Source organism: Diadema antillarum, unplaced genomic scaffold (genome assembly GCF_040938485.1).
Source record: "Diadema antillarum isolate AM-2024a unplaced genomic scaffold, OU_Dant_1.0 scf00000147, whole genome shotgun sequence".
In the NCBI taxonomy this organism is placed as follows: domain Eukaryota; kingdom Metazoa; phylum Echinodermata; class Echinoidea; order Diadematoida; family Diadematidae; genus Diadema; species Diadema antillarum.
The window spans coordinates 1,366,119-1,388,167 of NW_027271036.1; the positions used below are offsets into that span (position 1 = coordinate 1,366,119).

General features: G+C 39.0%; 1 protein-coding gene across 1 annotated transcript; it reads right to left on the reverse strand.

Moving 5' to 3' along the window:
• Nucleotides 1–2,395: 2,395 nt before the first annotated feature.
• LOC139721702 (nucleoporin Nup43-like) lies at nucleotides 2,396–19,578 on the reverse strand. The gene is made up of 8 exons (XM_071633031.1): nucleotides 19,451–19,578; nucleotides 16,515–16,697; nucleotides 15,398–15,475; nucleotides 14,352–14,514; nucleotides 13,550–13,685; nucleotides 12,613–12,764; nucleotides 10,712–10,843; nucleotides 2,396–2,637 (listed from the first exon to the last, which is right to left on the reverse strand). The coding sequence occupies exons 1-8, from the start codon at nucleotides 19,565–19,567 to the stop codon at nucleotides 2,396–2,398; spliced, it is 1,203 nt and encodes a 400-aa protein (XP_071489132.1). The 5' UTR covers nucleotides 19,568–19,578.
• Between the last annotated feature and the right edge of the window lie 2,471 nt (nucleotides 19,579–22,049).

Below are 22,049 nucleotides of genomic sequence, written 5' to 3' on the forward strand. Positions count from 1 at the left end.
AGGTCAAAGAAGTCAAAGGTCAAAATTCTGTGTAGAAGTTTTGAAGCCCTCACCTAGTGCCATCACATAAAGCAAACGGAATCGAAATCGGGTTAGAAATGGCGAAGGAGTAGCATTTGGTAGCAAAATGTACAATACAGGTCAAAAATCAAGGTCAGAGGTCAAAGAAGTCAAAGGTCAAAATTCTGTGCAGAAGTTTTGAAGCCCTCACCTAGTGCCATCACTAAAAGCAAACGGAATTGAAATCGGGTTAGAAATGGCAAAGGAGTAGCATTTTGTAGCAAAATGTACAATATGGGTCAAAAATCAAGGTCAAAGGTCAAAGAAGTCAAAGGTCAAAATTCTGTGTAGAAGTTTTGAAGCCCTCACCTAGTGCCATCACATAAAGCAAACGGAATCGAAATCGGGTTAGAAATGGCGAAGGAGTAGCATTTTGTAGGCAATGTACAATATAGGTCAAAAATCAAGGTCAAAGGTCAAAGAAGTCAAAGGTCAAAATTCTGCGTAAAAGTTTTGAAGCCCTCACCTAGTGCCATCATATAAAGCAAACGGAATCAAAATCGGGTTAGAAATGGCGAAGGAGTAGCATTTTGAAGCAAAATGTACAATATAGGTCAAAGGTCACGGTCAAAGGTCACAACTGAAATTCTGTATAGAAGTTTCAAAGCTCCCATGTAGCGCTATCATATAAAGCAAACAGAATCAAAATCGGGTTAGAAATGGCGAAGGAGTAACATTTATGAACATTTTGATCACACACGGACGCACGGACGGACAGACGGACAGACGGACAGACGGACAGACGGACACACACACGTACGGAGCCCGTTTCATAGTCCCCTGCTCGAACTCGTTCGGCGGGGACAATTATAGGGACATGCTCTGCCGACAAAACATGCTTTGTTTTAGTTCATGTTTATTTACATCCATGACAGATGAATTACAAAATAGTACAGTTTAATATACAAAACACTTTGTGTATGTCAACAGGTATACAACTGGAGAAGATCTGTCAACTTATACACGTACATAGAAGCCAGGAAAATAAGAAAGCCAAGTCAATGACAAATTCAGGACCATTTTCATTGCATCAAAACTAACACTATCTGTTGACCTATTTAGTGCTGACTTACAGAACGTTTAGTTGTGTGATGACTGTATGGAGGCATAATGACATCAATTGATCTGTTTGCAGTTTCCTATTAATGCAACAGCTGACAGTTTTCCCTTTGGGATATCAACTACAACAAAAATTTGTTTATCAGGTTTGATTCTTTGCTCAAGAGTTTCTCCATCAGCTGCAGTGTGATGGTACAGTGAGTGCACAACAAAGGGTGGCAACCACGGGGCTGCAAACATTCTAAAATCCACAGCAGGGAGATAGGCCTACTTGTGTTTGGCATAAATCTCTTAATGGACAGAAATGAATGTCAATCCCAGGTATTAAAGGGAGATTTTCACATTCTTTTGCCAGGACATAATGAAGAGTTCGAAGTTTTCGGGAATCCTCCTGCAAAAAAACAGGGGCCACGCTCGAGTGCTCAAAAGGGAAGGGAACCATACCGCACTGTACCATGCCATGCCAGATTAAGAACGTTCAAGGACTCTTTGGAGATAGCATACTTCCTGTGTTAATTTTGGAAATCAAATCAGAGGGGTCACGCATTTTGTACGTGTAGCAACGGGCTAATTCATCTCACATACTAACATTACATACTGGTGTCCCTATTAAAGAGAATCAACTCTTTGTATAGTGACGTAGTGTGAACTACACACAATCTTCTCACGCCAGTTTCTGGTACTGCATTCATTTGGACTACTTTGCGTTCAAGCACTCTCTGGCGCGTTATGGTATGGAATGTTTTTGGATCACATTAGGAAGTAGTCCACTTTTGGCGTGGTACGGCACAGCACAGTACACTTCAGAAGAAACTAAAACATTGATATGTTAACTACTTCCAGTCTGAATTTCATAATAAGTCTAAAAATGTTTTGCCATCCCAAACATCTCAATTTTCTAGAAGCAAGTTACAATGAAGTGTTTCAACTGTCATCCAATGTGTATTTTTTTATGACTGTGGTTGTAAGGACATCAAAATTTGGTAAAACTGAAAGATTACATAACTTTCTCAGTTCATGTCCCATCCTGCAAGTCAGAATTTATCCTTTCCCTTTGAGGCCTGTTGAACATGGAGCAAACATGGAACACAAATCGTTAAAACCTTCATGTCGGTGAAGTCAGATATTGCAATGACCTTTAGAAGTCTCTGCCACAGCGACAGTCAAACATCTATTGACTGCTTGGCACACAGACATCAAACTCTCGGTAACTGATGGTCGTGGTCAATGCAAGGTTAGAGAATCTACCACAGTTCTGTACCCGTGACCAAGTCCTTCACAAATAGATGTTCATGTTTGGTATGTAGTACAGCGCCTCTCCGTCCGTGCCACAGACCAGCTGGGGGCCTTCGACGTCCAGAGAATTGACCGGATTGACATTGGAAGGCAGGACGTGGTTGATCTCAAGCTGACCGCTGGCGGAGTCACTGTTCAACCAAGGGCTCGATGTCTCTCCATCCACAGAGGGCGCACTTTTGGTTGGTACGCGCCGCAGAAGATTGCTTGAAGCACCAGGCCCTAAAATAATGATAAAGTTATTAAATCATGATTATCATCAGCACTGTTATGATCATCCTCATCATCATCTTGATCATCATAATGATACCATATTCAATGAGCATTGGGTAAAGAAATAATTATGCTACGTTCAATATGCAGATATTCAAATTGCACCCATGTTTAGAGAATTCTCTATTTTCCAAAACAGAGCAGAAGATATGCAATTAAAAATCAAAAAGCCATTCATTGGCAATCAGCAGTACTTACCACAGTTACGGCACATTTGAAAATGTGTGACAAAGCAATGAATTAATTACTTTCACAACATTCAATTTGTGTTCCCCTATTGGCATCATTCATCTTAATACAAAGTACCTTCTTTTCTTTTGGCAGTTAGTAAGTGCCGAGCAAATGCATGTACAAAAGAAATTGCTTCTCTTCTTGTCTTACTAATGTCCGACTATTCACGATGCCCTATCATGGTAGACATATTCAAGGCATGCCCTGGTTGCCCATTTTCTAGACGACAGTGATGCATAAGACAATTAGTTATCGGCCAACGAGGGCAGTATGTCATTAGCAGAGCACGTTTTAGGCTAATTTGTATTCATAGTAGGCTGCTGGGCATGACCTGGCATAAAGGAGTAGATATAGATAACAAAGACCGTCCAGCAAGTTATTCCATCCACGAATTGCCTTTTCATGCTTAAATGTGACTCTATTGATGACATAAATAGTTTAATAATGCCCAGGTATTTAAACTGAATTGGACAGATGCATTATACCTCAACTTGCATGTTCCTTGCATTGCAAAATAAAATAAAAGGATCTCCAAACAAAATCTAGTTCAGGTCAGATTTTGATTGAAGAGAGTTTGCACTGGGATGTACTATTCATCAAAATTGGATGGATCCTAACCAAAAGATGGAAGTCACAGAAAATTGAACCCCAGATTTCCAATTGCTACTTTTGAGAAAAAGGGGCTTTTATTGTGACATCATAAAATTTAATATACTAATTATCAAATCATCATATTCATTATCATTCCGGAAATTTTTGAGCGTCATGATACTGATGACTGTTTTCTAAAATTCTTGTCAGATTTCCAAGAACATTCTCACATGCTTCATGAGCAAACAATACGGACAAGTGCTGACAAATGAAAAATTAGTACATGATCTCACTTGACCTAAGCCCTGAAAACTTCAGGTTTTAGGTGAAAACTAGATATATCGCTACGGCGACTGATATGCCTCCGCCATAATGCATGGTTCTCCTAATAGGTCTATAGTACAATGTCTTGACAATGTGCGATGACAGTTTCACACAATTGGCAAAATATTAAAATGACAGGTTTGACACAAATGTGCTGAATGTTCACTTTCCTAGAACTAGGTTCAATTGGATGAATGATTAAAATGTCAGAGTGCAGGTATTTGGGGAACTGATGATTTTTACTTGACTTTTGACCCTTTAATAAGTTTATGCATTGAGTAATTTTCAAGGTATTGAGAAAAAGTATAATTTCAGTATCAAATGGGAAAATAGCATTATCTAAACCTGGCCTTTGACCTTTGACCTCACAGTTCCAAAGAGAATCACTGTTAGGTTGAACATGCATAAATATGTAAGTTTCATGATGATACCTTGAGTTACTTTTGAGATATGGAGGAAAAAGTGCAATTCAACGCTTTCACTTGACCTTTGACCTTTTGACCTTTGACCTTTTGGCAAGAAACTTCCCACAGAATATATATCGGGTATTAAATACATGCATACATCAAGTTTAAAAAAACAAGGAAAAGTAGAAATTACGCGGTGCGTAAAATATGTCCCCGCCGGAAGTAGCATTTAGTAGCAAAATGTACAATATCGGTAAAAAATCAAGGTCAAAGGTCAAAGAAGTCAAAGGTCAAAGAAGTCAAAGGTCAAAATTCTGTGTAGAAATTTTGAAGCCCTCACCTAGTGCCATCACAAAAAGCAAACGGAATCGAAAACGGGTTAGAAATGGCAAAGGAGTAGCATTTTGTAGCCAATGTACAATATAGGTCAAAAATCAAGGTCAAAGGTCAAAGAAGTCAACGGTCAAAATTCTGTGTAGAAGTTTTGAAGCCCTCACCTAGTGCCATCACAAAAAGCAAACGGAATCGAAATCGGGTTAGAAATGGCGAAGGAGTAGCATTTTGTAGCCAATGTACAATATAGGTCAAAAATCAAGGTCAAAGGTCAAAGAAGTCAAAGGTCAAAATTCTGTGTAGAAGTTTTGAAGCCCTCACCTAGTGCCATCACATAAAGAAAATGGAATCGAAATCGGGTTAGAAATGGCAAAGGAGGAGCATTTTGTAGCCAATGTACAACATAGGTCAAAAATCAAGGTCAAAGGTCAAAGAAGTCAAGGGTCAAAATTCTGTGCAGAAGTTTTGAAGCCCTCACCTAGACTGTAGTGTCATCACATAAAGCGAATGGAAATGAAATTGGGTTAGAAATGGCAAAGGAGTGTTTACTTAGCATTTTGTAGCAAAATGTACAATGCAGGTCAAAAATCAAGGTCAAAGGTCAAAGAAGTCAAAGGTCAAAATTCTGTGTAGAAGTTTTGAAGCCCTCACCTAGTGCCTTCACATGAAGCAAACGGAATCGAAATCGGGTTAGAAATGGCGAAGGAGTAGCATTTTGTAGCCAATGTACAATAAAGGTCAAAAATCAAGGTCAAAGGTCAAAGAAGTCAAAGGTCAAAATTCTGTGTAGAAGTTTTGAAGCCCTCACCTAGTGCCATCACATAAAGCAAACGGAATCGAAATCGGGTTAGAAATGGCGAAGGAGTAGCATTTTGAAGCAAAATGTACAATATAGGTCAAAGGTCAAGGTCAAAGGTCACAACTGAAATTCTGTGTAGAAGTTTCAAAGCTCCCATGTAGTGCTATCATATAAAGCAAACAGAATCAAAATTGGCTCATAAATGACAGAGAAGAAGCAAATTGAACATTTTGATCACACACGGACGCACAGACAGACAGACAGACGGACGGACGGACAGACAGACACACGGACACACACACGTACGGAGCCCGTTTCATAGTCCCCTGCTCGAACTCGTTCGGCGGGGACAAAAAACCTTCAGGCATTGCATAAATATAAGGAAAGTAGTGATATTTTGAGGAGTTGACCTTGACCTTTGACCCCCTGACCTTTGAACCATGACTCCCAACTTCCCTAGATAATCACTGCCCATTGGAACAAGCATATCATATACTAAGTTCCATGAAGATACCTTGAACCATTTGCGAGATATGGAGAAAAACATGAATTTTCAACCTTTTTTCACAAAATAACCTGTGACCTTTGACCTTTGACCCTAAAATCCAAACAAAGTATTATCCCCCAGGATATACCCTCATACCAAGTTTGATGCAAAACCACCACACGGTTCTTGAGATATGGACAAAAACAAAATGGGACGGACGTACGTACGGACAGACGACCCGAAAACATAATGCCTCCGGCCACTTCGTTGGCGGAGGCATAAAAAGATTTATTTATTTATTTATTCAGTTTTCTTTACCCAGGGTAGCCCCATCAGTGGTTTAAACACTGTTATCCAAGGGGGCCCTGCAACAGAATGACAAAATATAACAGTTCAACAAACACAAAATAACAAATCAAGGACATTCCTTTTTACATCATAACATCAACACAATATCAATACTCTATATAAATGAAGAAATGCAAAGTTAATCCTTGACGATAATAATACACAAACTCATATTATTTGAGAAAAATAATAATACCTTAACATTAAACAGGAATATCAAAAATACCCGAATTCTACCCCAAGTGAGATATGTATGCTTTTACGAACGCTTGAAGAGAGGTGGCGTTTCGGACTTCAGCGGGGAGCTGATTCCAAATACATGATGCATAGTGTGAAAACGATTTTTTTCCGGCTTGAGTTTTAACTTGTGGAATTATGAGACCATTATAACTTGTGTTTCGCGTACGATATGAATCAAGTATGTTACCAAGAGGCGTGATGAGTTCTTGCACATATTCGGGCATGTTGCCATGAAGTGTCTTAAAGACTGCTTTACAAGTGTTCAAACGCCACCTCTCTTCAAGCGTCATCCAACGTAACCTTCCAAGCACCTGATTGGTTGGCACTGTGTGATCCGCTCTCCTTACCACTCTGGCCATTTTCTTGTGTTGTTTGGTAAGCACATCTTTAAGGGTTTGTGAGCAGTTTGACCATGCACAAGAACAATAATCAAAATACGGTAGGATTAATGAGTTTGCCAGGATTTTAGCGCTACTTTCGGTTAGGTACTTCCGCAGGCGTCTCAGCAATGCTAGTTGTGTGGCAATTTTTTACAACATTCTTCAACTTGCTTTTGCCATAAATAATGGTGCATTTAACACACCTCCTTTTTCAGCCACGGGGGGAGGGGGAGGGGGGAACAGCCCGCGACAATTGCAGATACTGCCGATATGTCGGTTGAATTGAGTGAAATGTTTGGGCAAGAAAACATGTTGATTTGTGCCATAAAAAAAGACAGTAATATACAGTACAATGGATGATGAAAAGGAAATTATTTCACCAACACTCGGCGTAGGTATGATTGAGTACGAAAAATTTAACGAAAAGGAAATTAAAGAAGGGTTTGTTCTCCCTCAATTGATCATTTGTGATACACTGTATTTTCTTTGTTTAGCAATGGCAGGTTCAACTGGCTGTTTTTGAGTTTGTTTGTACCTGGCAGTCATGCATATAAAGCAATATGCAATCAATATATGACACTATATTTAGGCTCTAGTCAGGGTACGACAGAACATCTATGCCACAAGGCACAATGTTTCTTCTGTTAGCTCCACCTAGACAGAATGGCCTGCCATGGATATTCCAAGCAGCATTGCTGACATCAATTATGTGATGCGCCATCAAAAATTTGAACGATTAAAATGTCTCTCATGTGTTTTTATCGGTTTTTAGTTTAAATGGGATGGCTAGTAACTGATCAGCGGGAATCAGTAAGAATGCTGTGGGATGATTGTTCCAATCCTTGTGGGATTCATTTAAGAGTACGTTATATATTTATTGTTGTGTGAAAATTATTTGCTTCAGAATGGTCTCATACTCACAAGTAATGTGCAGATGATCGCCCCGTCACTGTACAGGCATGCTAACCTGGAAACATTAAACTGCACATTACTTGAATATGAGACCATTCTGAAGCAAACAATTTGAACACAACAAAAAATATATAATGTACTCTTAAATGAATCCCACAAGAATTGGAACAATCATCCCCCAGCATTCCCACTGATTCCCACAGATCAGTTACTAGCCATCCCCTTTAAGCATTCCATTAGGTGCCCATCACACATCTCAAGGGATACGGAGACCGGGCGTTTTCCTCTATTGCTCCTCACCTATGGAACTCCCTCCCATCTTTCCTCCGTGAAATTGACAAACTGGATCACTTCAAAGCCTCACTCACTCAAGACTCACAATTTTCACCAGACATTTAATTGCTAACTGTCTTGGAGGAGTCTGCGACCTTTGAATGTTTCTGTGACAGATATATGGCGCCATACAAATGCTGTGGATCATCATCATCATCATCATCATCTCAACCCTCCACACGCAATCTAATAATATCCTCAGTACACTATATGCAGACACACAGTAAGTATGTACTGTGACTTTAGTGTAAGGTGTATAAATCGTACCCTGAATTTTGTCCTGTTTCAGGCAGCAAAAAAGTGTGGTTAACACACCTTTATTTTAATATGGTATTCCCTCAGAAAGATAGAAAACTAGAATTCACCATTGTTGATCCAAAACATTTATAGGCCTACTGTAAAGTTCACCTTTATAAATTTTCATTGGTTTTGTTATGCACGGTCACAATTGCTACAATTTCTGTATTTTGATGCACTTGATTCAGTGTTTTTCTTTGAACCCTTCATATTCAAGGGCATTTTGCTTAATGGAATTGTATAGTTTTGGTTGAGACTTAACTTCACAATTTTTTTTTTTTTTTTTAAGATGAGAAACCTCTCATGAAATATGAAAGAGCATGTAATCCCAAGGGGAAATAAATGTTTATTTGATAAAAATCTGTTTTGAAATGGCTGAGATACCCAAAACAGAGCAATACTAATAAAAGTTGGGACCCATCTTCCATTACAATCGCTTTGTTTTACTTTGTTTTTAAATATCTCAACCGTTCCGATACTTATTTTCATCCAATAAACTTTGAATTCCTCTTAGATTGGTATGCTCTATACTATTTCACAAGTGTTTTCTTGATATCTTGCAAAAAGTTAAAAGCCCAATCCTCATCTCCACCAATACTATCCATCTCTTTAACTTGCAGTTTTTTTTTTAAATCAGCATTCAGTTTATCCCTCTAAACTTGCCCTAGTCGTAACTTTGGCATGCCCACTCTGATGTAGCAATGTGCCTGAGTCTGACAGGAAGGCCATGGTGATACAATAAATTACCTCTGCCTTGCCAAGTTTGCATTCGTCGCTGGGGTGACATGACCTCGTACCTACAAAATGTCAAATGTTCAGAAGAGCCAAAAATCATGGCGGCCAATGCGCTACATTGAATGGGATAGCCCTACCTTTGACATGCTGTGGTGGCTTCTTTTTTGGAGTATAGACAGTTGGGGTTTGGCCAGGACATCACTCAACCCATTATTTGACCATTAATCCAAAATAGTCATTTTCACCAATATTTCAGATACAAGGTCTTGTCACCCCAGCGACCTGCTCAAACACACAATCCTGCCCAAACATTTCTCACAATTCTATTCCTGTACCATGTAGCTTGCATTTTATGTGGTGATTGAATGCCAAGCTGTGCCTTATTGGATTTGCGAGTATTTTTAGGCTTCTGTTGCCGTCTTGTGCGTAGAAGTCACACCTCTACAATAATGAAGCTACTGGTCTTGACCAGTTTTTTTGACCATTAATCCAAAATAGTCATTTTCATCAATATTTCAGATACAAGGTCTTGTCACCCCAGCGACCTGCTCAAACACACAATCCTGCCCAAACTTTTCTCACAATTCTATTCCTGTACCATGTAGCTTGCATTTTATGTGGTGATTGAATGCCAAGCTGTGCCTTATTGGATTTGCGAGTATTCTTAGGCGTCTGTTGCCGTCTTGTGCGTAGAAGTCACACCTCTGCAATAATGAAGCTACTGGTCTTGAACAGTTTTTTTTACCATTAATCCAAAATAGTCATTTTCATCAATATTTCAGATACAAGGTCTTGTCACCCCAGCGACCTGCTCAAACACACAATCCTGCCCAAAATTTTCTCACAATTCTATTCCTGTACCATATAGCTTGCATTTTATGTGGCGATTGAATGCCAAGCTGTGCCTTATTGGATTTGCGAGTATTTTAAGGCTTCTGTTGCCGTCTTGTGCGTAGAAGTCACACCTCTACAATAATGAAGCTACTGGTCTTTTGACAGTATAAAAAAAATCCTAGACTTGTCATACAATTTACATCATAGCACAGCTTGGCATTTTCTCTACAACTTAACCTTTCGAGGGTAAAATAGATCTATAAAAGTTACTGGTACATAGATTTGAAAACAGAATGTCTTCCCAAAGCATGACTAAGTTGCTGTCTAGGGTCTCAGAATAATGTGGCACACACAGGGTATACACCATGGCACATAAAGAGTTAAGTAATCTCTACCCAAGGATGTTTAGTCTCCAGATCCTTCACTTAGGTCATCTTCACTCCTAAAGTTTCATCAAAATTATTCTCCATGTACACTGTACGTCACCATTTTGCTCAGAGAGTCACTTGGAGATGTGAATCAAAAATATAAATCACAGCAAAAGCCTTCATTAATTTCATGGAATAGCGCCATCTGTTGTCCACAGTTTCAATTTTGTTACTTGCTGACAATGCCAGCCTGATAGTCCCCGTAGATTGCCTCTGACAATCTCAGAATGTTGCATCGAGTGGGTTAATTCATTATACTGTAGCTCTACAGTTTGAAAATATCTCAAACTATCGACTCTATGGAGGTAGCAAGATTCCATCAGCATTGAAGTTACATATCTTACCTGTGGGAGTGTTAACGCTGCGAAATGCCGCACCACTCTGACCCTTCGTGGCGTCCCAGTGAAGGACTGTTCCATCGTCGGAACAGGTGAAGAGGTTGTTTGGGTTGGTAGGATGGAATTTAACTTCCCATACTGAACGAAGGGAACAAAAAAAGTGTTACAAGATTTTTTTCCGTTCAATTCAACTCAATTCAATTATACTTTATTTTCATCCAACAAAAAGTGAAACATAACACAAAGTACACAATTGACACAATTTGTAAGAAGTCCAAGTCATAAAGCATAATACAAAATATGTACTTACAGTGCATGAACACACATATATGTATACAGTACTTCCTGTGTACCAAAAAGATAACAGTTAAGTGTTATTGAGCAGTTTGGCACTGTGGGGCAGTTTGGTTTGATGAGGCCGAGGGCAATTATTAAATTGATTCCCTCAATTTAAGCAAATCAGAATCAAGGACTCATCATATAGGACCTTGATTATTTGGCCATCGATTATCCGGACTCTCTGATATCTGGATGTCGACTAGCTAACATTTTTTGTTTATGATTTTTTGTATTTTCAGTGCCAAATCTCAATAAAAACAAACACACGTTCAACCATTTTCATGCAAATACACAACAGGATATATTCCAATCATCGCAGCAGACTGTAACTTTTAAGTCAGTTGGTGAGATGGTGTCAAAGACTGGTGCCGTTCTTGTCACTGGCACTGAGTGCACAGCAGTGGTTACAGTACAATATCTAATGCAACGGCAGTATTCGACAAGTCACAATATTGATCTCATTGTTGGTCAATATCAATCAACGAAACAATACATGAAGGGACATTTTACTTGTATTTTGTTTTATTTCTGCATCAATTTCTGCAGTATGAAACATGACAATGCCATGCGGATAAATCATAACATTAGTGAATTGGTAATAACATACATACCCCTAGCATATGTTAGAAAGTGCTGTATTTGAGCATATGTGACCCGCTACAACAAAATGGTCCTAAAGTCGCGCACGGTCGAAGCCGTGAAAATCGAGTTTGAAGTTAGAGCATCAAAATCGGTCAAAACTTACGATTTTCCGAATTTGACATATTATTAGAGTCTGACATGTCTTCTATCATCTGTCGAAATTTTGAAGCAAAATGATGAAAGGAAAGACCAAAAAATAGCGTTTTTCTGGGCCATGTTTTTTGGCATTTCAACGAAGCAGAAACTGGTTCGAACATTTGGATTGAGCGCCACACATAGGCTCCGCCCCTAACAACGACCAGAGTGATCTCATTGGTCAGTTTGCTGCTTGCCGCTAACCGAAGCGTGAAGCTCGCACACTGCCCAGTCGACTGGTGCGTGCGGGCGGGTTGCGCTATGCCTAGCCGCTTCTCCTGACATCCTGGTCACTGATTGGTCGGTGAGGAGACCGCCGACGCTGTGTTTGAATGAGCATTTCGGGGGTTGCTAGGGCTTAACTTCTATTGTCCGGAGGTGAATACTGACTTGCGTGTCTCTTGATTGTGATTGCGTCGCAAGGAGAACTTTTAGGGCGCTTTTCTCGAAACAGTGATTTCCCAGACGTCTTGACATGCTCTCTTTTAAACATCGATATCTTCGCAGCCGATTATTATTCATAAGACGTGTTATATATCAATTTAAAGCAGAAAGATTAGGGAATTATGTCATGCAATTTTCAAATAATCGACCTCGCCCGACTTTAGGATCATTTTGTTGTAGCGGGTCACATATATCTCTCTTATCTGGCCAAATCTATTATCCGGACACCCGCCGGTCCCGACATGGCCGGATAATCGAGGTCCTACTGTATATAAATAGCTCTGTGGAGAATTGCCATATCCCACAGGAACTACGTTAAACATTACAAAAATTATCTCTACTCTTACCATGACTCTGGTGCACATCGAAGAGTGTGACTGGTAGCTGTTCCTTTCTCATGTCCCAGATATTGAGGATGCCATTTTGTCCCCCTGTCGCCACTAGGTGAGGTTGGGTCGGGTGCCGGTCTACGCAGTGAAGTGGTACTTTCTCGCCAGATCTGCAAGAGAAGTGCCGTTGTTTTCCAAAATTAATCATGGTCACGTGGGTACATTGATTTTTTAATGAGAAATTTAGAGTTCTTATCTGTAAGAAGAGTTCACTCACTCAGTCAGTCAGTCAAGATCATACTCATCAGTAAAACCTGCAAAATGACTGAGAGCAATACTGACATCTTGCTCAAATTGTTTCACACCACCCTATGACAGCTTGGGGGGGGGGGGGGGGGGGGATAGATGCGCAGCAATAACCTGTTCCTATAGAATCAAATCTGTGTCTTAACAAAGTCCTCATGTACCCATGTGATGAACTATGATCTCCCTTCTTGCCTGGTGCAAGGAGTACATGGATATGTAATTCACTATGTTTATCTATCATTCTGTGAAAGTACAAAGCCCCACAATGTGCATTTGTATGTACAATACTACTATCTAGAGTTTATTGCACATAATTAAGAACTTTGCTGAGTGTTAGCATTGTGTGAGCATATTTGTGATAGAATTTCTGATTCTTTTTTATTCTTGTATTGTTGTAAAATATATGGTCCACCTTGTTTGTCCCTAAAGAAGAGCTCTACAATATTTTCGATCAAATTTGTACACTTATTAAGCATATCTACTCTTAGATTTTCATCAAGCTTGGGACAAGCTATTTGGTTGCAGAAACAACTTTTTGCTGCTTTATCTCTTTATTTATTTATAATATTTTGTACAGGTTGCATACTACTTGAGCATAACTAGCAAAGTGGTTTGCCACAACCAAACTTGTCTTTGAAGAGATACTTACATAATGAAAAACCTTGTCGGCTGAGAGCCTGGCTGCCGTAGGTCCCATATCTTGAGCTGACCGGCGGAGTTGACCGTGATGACCTCATGTTGCTTAAGGTGCGCCAAAGCATTGATACTGCAGCTATCAGCCTCATCTATGTACAGATTTATAGGAAGAGGAGACGGTAAAAAGTGACTGGCACACTAGCGATGCTAATAGAATTCACACAGCTGTGTTTACGTGTAGGCTACAATCAGGAACTTCAAGAATGAGCAGGATCACTTCCCAATCTTTTGCCAGCAACATTGATGGTTTATCGTAATACATCACTCAATGTATAGTACAGCAGGTGTATGTTGCTGTCCCCTGAACGCAACCAGTGACAACCACAACATGTGCATGCTTGGTAGTCTATATCTACCGTGCAGCCGATGCTTTTATCATTCATAGCGGACCTAATCACTGAAAGCATCGAGAGTATGCTTATCGTTAAAAAGCGCAGACAGACAGAAGTCGCGCATAGAATACACCTGATGAATTATGCGCACGTCATTAACTATTTCTGGGATTTCTTGTGAAAGAAATCTGAGCCATGCTATACATATGTCATTGCCATGTGTTTTTAAAGCAAAAACAGATATATGCATATTAAAGTCTACCTTAGCCTGGCAGTCCCTTCCAACTGAATCTGAGAAAATTAATTTATAAACTGTCCCCTACCCAAATTTTTACAATTTCCTACACTCAACAAAGGAGCAAATATATGAATAAGAAACATTTTGATCCATTCCAGCTGCCATCTGGTATAGCACAAACCTACCAAGAGTTCTGATTGGTTGACGGTGGTCCAATCGCAAGACAATTATCCTGCCGTCTTCCCCACATGTTGCAACATCTGTGCCGTTGACAGACACACATGTGCAAGAGCAACCCTCTGTCCGGTGATGATGGATGCCTTCCCATCTTTGGAATTCAACCAGCTCCTTCAAAAAGCACAAACATAACAATTTAACACATTTATGAATATACTGTAAAAGCTGCAATTTTTGCAAATTTCTGTTGGGCCAAAAATTGAAGAATAAACAGAAATATCGCAACCCAATACAATGGCAGAGTGAATGGACAGGCATTAGTGCACTTACACATAAGTCTTGGTGTCAAAACGTGACAACATGGCGCAAAAAAAAAATGTCTGTGACCTCCTCATTCACAAAAATATCTGTATCTATTCTGTATATCTTTTACAGTACCATCCCCCCCCCCCCAAAAAAAAAAAGAAAAAAAAAAAGAGGGGGAACAGTGTGATGGCAAAGAAACACTTGTAAGGGTTGGTTTTGGGTTGTTGTTTTTTTTTCAAACAAACCCCTTTCACATATAAAGATGTTACATTGTAACCTGTAGAAGATGAGTCTTGAGAATACTCAGGGCAGGTGTCTGTGGGAAATGCGTGTTGTAGCAAAATCAGTCTCTCCTCAACAGGTTAATATGAGTAAATCCACACTGGATCACTTAGACTGTAGAAGAATCAACTTGATAATAACATTCTTCAGAAGGAATGTCAACATTTTTGGTCAAAACTGAGAAACAACACAGCCTGAGAGCATTGAGAGGCCCAGGCACAATGGAATCACATAAGCAGAGATGATAACTCCATCAACTTAAACTGCAGAGCATTAACACCATGTCAGATATGTGATGATAATGAAGCAGATATATCTATACAAACCTCAAAGAAGGATCATTCTGATGTCAAATAATATGTCATTATAATCATAGATACACAAAAGGTGAACATCCGGTAACTTTGCCTGCATACATTTCAAATTCCATCAAAAGTATCACACGACACCGCACGTAAAGACTTACTTGTTTAGATTTGCTGCATCTGTAAGCTTGGACTGTTCCAGTAGAAGACGATGCCACAAACACATCCTGGCTCGCAAACTGAAAAAGGAATATCAATCAAATAATCAACAGAATGATTATAAAATAGAAATCTTAATACATGTGACTGCCCAGCTCGAAACCCACAAAAAGTCGCAGATCAGGATTCTCTGTAATTGACCACAATTAGTCATTTGAGTTGACCTACTCAAAGTTTAAGTTAGTCTTAACTAGGGGTAAATGGGAGAGTAACCTTGCAGAATAAAGTTTTCTCTATCTATCGTCAAAATTTTGAAGCTTACAGGAAACCAACACTCAAATATGAATGTGGATTGAGTGAGTGCAGCAAGATTAAGTTGCTCACATCAGTGAAAGTTCGAGAAAAATCTGACAATTGATTCACAAGTTCAGATTTTTATAATTTTGGTGCTGTTATCAAAACCACCAGATAAGAAGACTACTACAGATGTAATGTAATGTATATGTATGGACAACAATTTTAAGAAAATATAGAATTCCACAAAATGTGCATTTTCGTGGTAAGCACACACTCTATCGAGTTGTTACTGACATCTGTTAATGGTAATATTATTTCCCCTTCTTCGTTGAAGATAAAAGTGCTCTTTCACTATGCTAAGAAAAGTGAAAATAGGTTGAATTTCCTTTTTTTCTTCACCAAACTTCACCAACAGTGTTCAATGCTGTCAATATTTAACTTACAATCTTTACTTCAGCAAGGTAAAAAACTAACAAACGGAAATGTCCCCTCCATTTCCAACTGCCTACTACGTACCCACTACTTAATTACTACGCTAATTCTTTATGACTTTGTCTAAAGTTGATACTCGAATACTTATCAATTCACAAGGTGATGTGAATAATTAAAATACTTCGTGTCCATGCAATCATGATGTGTTTATGATTGTGTGAAATTGTTTGCAGAAATGAAATGGAATGGAATGGAATGGAATGGAATGAAATGGAATGGAATAAAATGAAATGGAATGGAATGGAATAAAATGAAATGGAATGGAATAAAATGAAATGAAATGGAATGGAATGGAATAAAATGAAATGAAAAAACAAAAATGCTGCATACCTGAATGTCTGTGACATCACCAACATGTTTCAGCTGGCACAGACACACGGGCTCAGTGTCAGCTTCCCCAACCCCATCCAGAGTGCCAGTGTTTCTGCCTGCAGTCTGCTGGACATACTCTTGTTGCCATGCAGGTCCTCTGTTCTGATTCTCGGGCACTTTCCAAAGAGATAACTTGTTAACCTGCAAAGAACATAATTATGTGCATCATCATTACACTTTCACATACATGATTGTAAATCTAAATTAGGAATATTGCTATGGCGACTCACTGGTATTCCTCTGCTATATCGCACTATTCTCCACATACATAAGTCAACAGGCTGCTACTGTGTATGTTCAATTCAATTCATTTAAAATCAAATTGTATTTCCAAAATCACATTCTCGTTTTTTGAAACAATTTTAAGGAAAACCAATGAACAATGTATTACAACAATATCTAAACATACACGTACATAATGAAACTATGGATTCAAATAAGAGTATTACTGGAAAAGAGAAGTCTATGTAATAACACTGTCTGTCGCAAGATAACCTGTTCCTTCCACAATTCTCTGAGTGCCTTTAATGCCCCCAAACGAGATTCTTTTCGCCCGTCGACAGAGAGGCACACAGGATGGTAATCCAGCTGTGTGAAGGCAGTCAAGCGGTTCATTATGTCCCCCTTTCTACGGTCAGCTACATGTGCCCGTGAACAATGGAAATATTGATCGGGTGCGAGGTATGAATAGAGCATGCGCTGATGAGCTCTCAGAATCTTTTGGTCTACAAAAAACCGGGTACCTGAATGAGGTGACTGGGGTCAGCGAACCCGCATTTCTAACTGATCTCAGCCTTGATCATTATGTACATGTTCGTACGAGTTTACAGCAGAACAAGCAAAAACTAAATCAGAAAAAGGTACATAATACTGTAAAACCCCTCTTTTTTTAAACAGCAGGAGAACAAATCTTGATAGAATAAACTCTGATCTTTTATCAAACCCACTTTTCTGAGCATTTTAACACAAAGAAACATGAATTTAGCCCACTGAAGCAGGCACCCTTGTCTTCATTTTGGGAACCTGGTAAACCAGGTTCCCGTATATAAGTTGCTCCCAAGGGAACCTGGTAAACCTGGTTCCCGTAAGGAACGGGTTAAGTGAGTATAGTGTGGCTCCTGCTCAAGTGGCAGATGGCAGTCACCTGCTCACTTCATGTTAGCCTAATCTCACAGAACCACGGGGCCTCAACAGTGGCGGATCGGGGGGGGGGGGGGGGGGGGGTGGGGGGGCACCAGGCGAGCCCCCTGGTAAAAACAATACTGAGTAATCCCGGGGCGCTGCAAGAGATAAACAAGAGAACATCTCGTTGAAAGGAGATTCCTCATTAAAATGACATACGGTGAACACGTAATACCCCATTTTAATGAGAAAATATCTCCTTTTATTAATTTAAAAATATTTGTCATGTGTCCCTGCCTTTAATAATAGCCAGAGAATGGACATGTGAATATTTTTCATCTCATTAAAACGATATCTCATTAAAATGACAATTGACATATACCTCATTGAAACGAGATATCTAATTCTAACAAGATAATTATCTCACTGAAATTACATAATATGTATCTCATTAAACTGAGATAGAGATCTATCAATCTTGTCTTAATGAGATAAAAATATTTTACACACATCCTTTTTCGGGCTCTGTATCTTTTGCAAATGGACTGAAGTCATTGAGAAATGCAGTTCTTAAAAATCTTACTCCTCAACCGGACTTCTTTCAACTTGCCAAAAGTTAAAACCATTATTGATCGGCATTGATATTGCATTTGAATCAGAATAAGGATAGACAGTCTAATACGTACACTTAGGCAGGGCTGCACACTAACTGCGACCAGCCCCAACACGCAGTGTTGGTGTAACTGTATACGGAGCGTCCCGGGGTTAGGCTGCACACTAACCTATTTCTTCTAAGAATCTAGTCTCTACTGGTCCGACCTGTCTGTCAGACAAGTAAAGGTACATGTACCCAGTTTTTTCTATATTTTACGGATAAATTCCTGAAAAAGTTACTGGTCCAACAGTGGACTGGTCAGGGACCATCATAACAATGTCATTGTGCAGCGCTGATTTAGGCCTAGAAGTTGGTTTGGAGCCTCTGAACAATTTTGTGCCCGTTTGGAGCTCGGTCATGTCAGTGGTTACACTAACTTAAACTTTACAGCACCTGACCTGGGTCTGGGCCCTGGCCACGAGTCCAGCATGACCCAGGGCCCAGCCAACTTAAAGGGGATGGCTAGTAACTGTCAGTGGGAATCAGTGGGAATGCTGAGGGATGATTGTTCAAATCCTCAGTGATCCTTGTGGGATTCATTTAAGAGTACACTGTTGAGTGTTGTGTGAAAATTATTTGCTTCAGAACGGTCTCATATATATTCAAGTAATGTGCACATTAATGCCCCATCACTGACCAGGCACGCCAACCTGGAAGCATTAAACTGCACATTACTTGAATATGAGACCATTCTGAAGCAAATAATTGTCACACAACAGTTTTGTACTCTTCAATGAATCCCACACAATAATCACACAAGGATTGGAACAATCATCCTCCAGCATTCCCACTGATCAGTTACTACTACTGTACTAGCCATCCCCTTTAAATGTCAACTGAATCTGGATCTCAATTCAACGGCTTAAAGCCTGCATTAATGCCCATCATTCTACAGATTTCATCTACGTCTAGGCCTAAAGCAAAGGTCTAGCCAGGTATGAAAATGAAGGCCCCACCAACAAAGCAATGTAAATATCGAAGCGCAACATCTTGAAGGCGGTTGAGCGTACTCTAACTACACCAAGTGTTGGCCATTTGTACACATTGTTATTCATATCAAAATACTACGAACAACATGTTACTACAACCATGACTCAAATAAATCAGATCAATTCACCTCATCATCCCAGCTTCCCGTCACAAATGTATCGGAAAATTGTATGCCTTTACATGGGGATGGCTGCCACCTTATTTTGCCGATTTTGTGAGAAACGAATTTGACAATAACATCCATACTGTCACACATGGACTATTCGACCGCGCGCGTTCCTTCAACTTCTCATCACAGTCGATGTACATATGCTTCCACAGTATAGTATAGATGGCGCAATTCACATTCACAATCATTTTGCCTCAGTCCTTTGAGAATCGAAAGCTCAGGCCCCTTTTGACTCCATGTTTTGTTTTGTTGGTTTTTTTTTATTGGTTCCTACACATTACTCATTAAACTCTACTGCAAAACTTTTGTACCAGTATTTTATAATTTCATTCATTTCATTTCATTTCATTTATTTCCAAATTCTCATTAAAAGCAAAGAACAAGGTGAGAATAATAACATTACATTAGATTATAGTTCATATACAAGTACAAGAAAAGAAAATACGACACAATGAAAGAGAGAGGAAAAAAAGGTTTAAAAGGGGGAAATTTTAAGAGAGAAAAATGAGGGAACCAGCAGAGGCAATTGGCCTTTCTACGCCAGCTGGGCTCCCACTTAAAATGTTATGTACATTATAAGATACGCTTAAAAAGAGTTAAAAAAAAAAATAGAACAGGCAAACTATGAGTGGGAAATTAAAAAAAAAAAATGCAGACATTTGGTTGAATTTCTTCAAAGACTTTATTGTACCCTTTTATTTTAAGTTTAATAATGATACTATTGGTTATTGTGGACTCTTATATTATCATTATTATTATTATTATTATTATTATTATTATTATACTCTTTATTAGCTTCTTACAAAGCACATACAATAAAATATTCCTAAAAACATGCAGATACAATGTATATACACGGATACAGAAATAATGTATTAAACAAAAAAAAAAATAACAGACACACGCATAAATTTAAAAATGCCTTCAGGGAGATCCAACAGACATCCACAGATTTTCTGTTGTTAAATACATTTGATATTCGGTGTTAAAAAAAATATAAAAAAAAGCTGCCGCCCATCAACCCTCCCTCACCCGTGTCCACTCTGACTGTTTAAAGCGCTTATTCTGCAATACTCATGGCGCTATATAGGAACAGAAATAAAAGGATATGATACGGTACAGCATATAGTATCTTAGAACATGGGCATATTGAACAAACAAGCAAGGAACGACAAACATAATCATTATATAGGTCCTTCCTACGTACAATGTACTGTGGGAAATCAAAAAGGTGAAGGTGATTGTCGGAAAGATATTGGAAGATTATTTCAAAGATAATCACCTTTATCATTATCATCTTTGTTACTTAACTTCTTCCTTTTTAATTTTTTTTCTTTTAATTTTTTTATTATCATTATCATCATAATTACTATCATTTTATCTATTTTTTACTTACCACATGTCTGCGGTGCACACATCATGCATGGACTTGACCGAAAGATCGGTCTGTATCACTGGTCGTCGGGGCTTCACGGATCCCCTCCTATAAGTGTCATGTCTGTCTCCGGAGGAGAGTGAAAACGTCAAAAAAAATCGAATAAATAAAAGACTCCTCCGGACAGAAGGATCTTTCTGTCTAATCATGGACCTACAACGAGGGGCTTGAGGTTCAAGGGACGGTGGAGTTCCAACTGGCTGTACTACAGTGTCAATATTGTTTTAAAAAGTTGTCAATTTCCTACGGATGCTCAAAAGAATAATTCCACAGCTGTGCATTATTATTATTTTTTGTGTGTGCCTTTGATCTTGGTGTTTGATGCCATCATCTTTCTGAGCAATCTCAGGATTCATTTTGAACGCTAAAATAATGCAAATGTGCATGGGATATTTTGATTTTCTATTCATTAACGTTGATTGATGAAAATGAAACTTCATCTAATGATAAAGATTATAAAACAAAAGTCGATCCCGCCCAGAAAGTGTGTGCAAGTTTCAACGAGAGCTGGATATTGTCGTGAAATTACATAATGCTTGAAAAGGTGCCCTGAACAGATTTTATCACTTTTCCGTGCAATTCCGACATTAAATTGATAAGGATGATCTTCTATAGTACACAGGTGATATCTTATGGAAGGAATTCTTTATAAATCAATATGCCAGATACGTGACCAGGGCTGGCGCGCCCAGTCGAGAAATGTTTTTTTTTTTTTCATTTCTTCAATCTTGCAAAAATTTGTATTCACGCACCCCCCCCCCCCACCACCACCCCGATTTTACCTAATGTACTGCTCATCTTTTATGCGGGAATGCGAAAAGTAATTACCATCATAAAAAAACATATTATCTCTCTTGGAAATAAAGAGTGGTTGGTCTTTATGCAACAAGACATGCATCCTTATTGTCTTGCATTCTGTGGGACAGATCAACTTTGGCACATGCTATGTACAAGACTGTAGGCCTTATATAGGCCCTACTTCAGATAGTTATTTTCAGTGGGCAGGCGGAATGGAACACAGGATTTAAAAAATGAATATTTATGGATGAATATTTTGACTCTTTCCAATACCAAAACAAAGAAAGTTTTCCACATCTTGAGATTGGGGGGGGGGGGGGGGAA

Coding starts and splice junctions, on each gene's coding strand:
- LOC139721702 (XM_071633031.1), bottom strand. CDS start 19,567: ATGGATGTTATTGTCAAATTCGTTTCTCACAAAATCGGCAAAATAAGG. Junction 12,765..13,549: donor CCGACAAGGTTTTTCATTAT/GTAAGTATCTCT, acceptor CTTCTCTTGCAG/ATCTGGCGAGAAAGTACCAC. Junction 2,638..10,711: donor CAGCGTTAACACTCCCACAG/GTAAGATATGTA, acceptor TCATTATTTTAG/GGCCTGGTGCTTCAAGCAAT.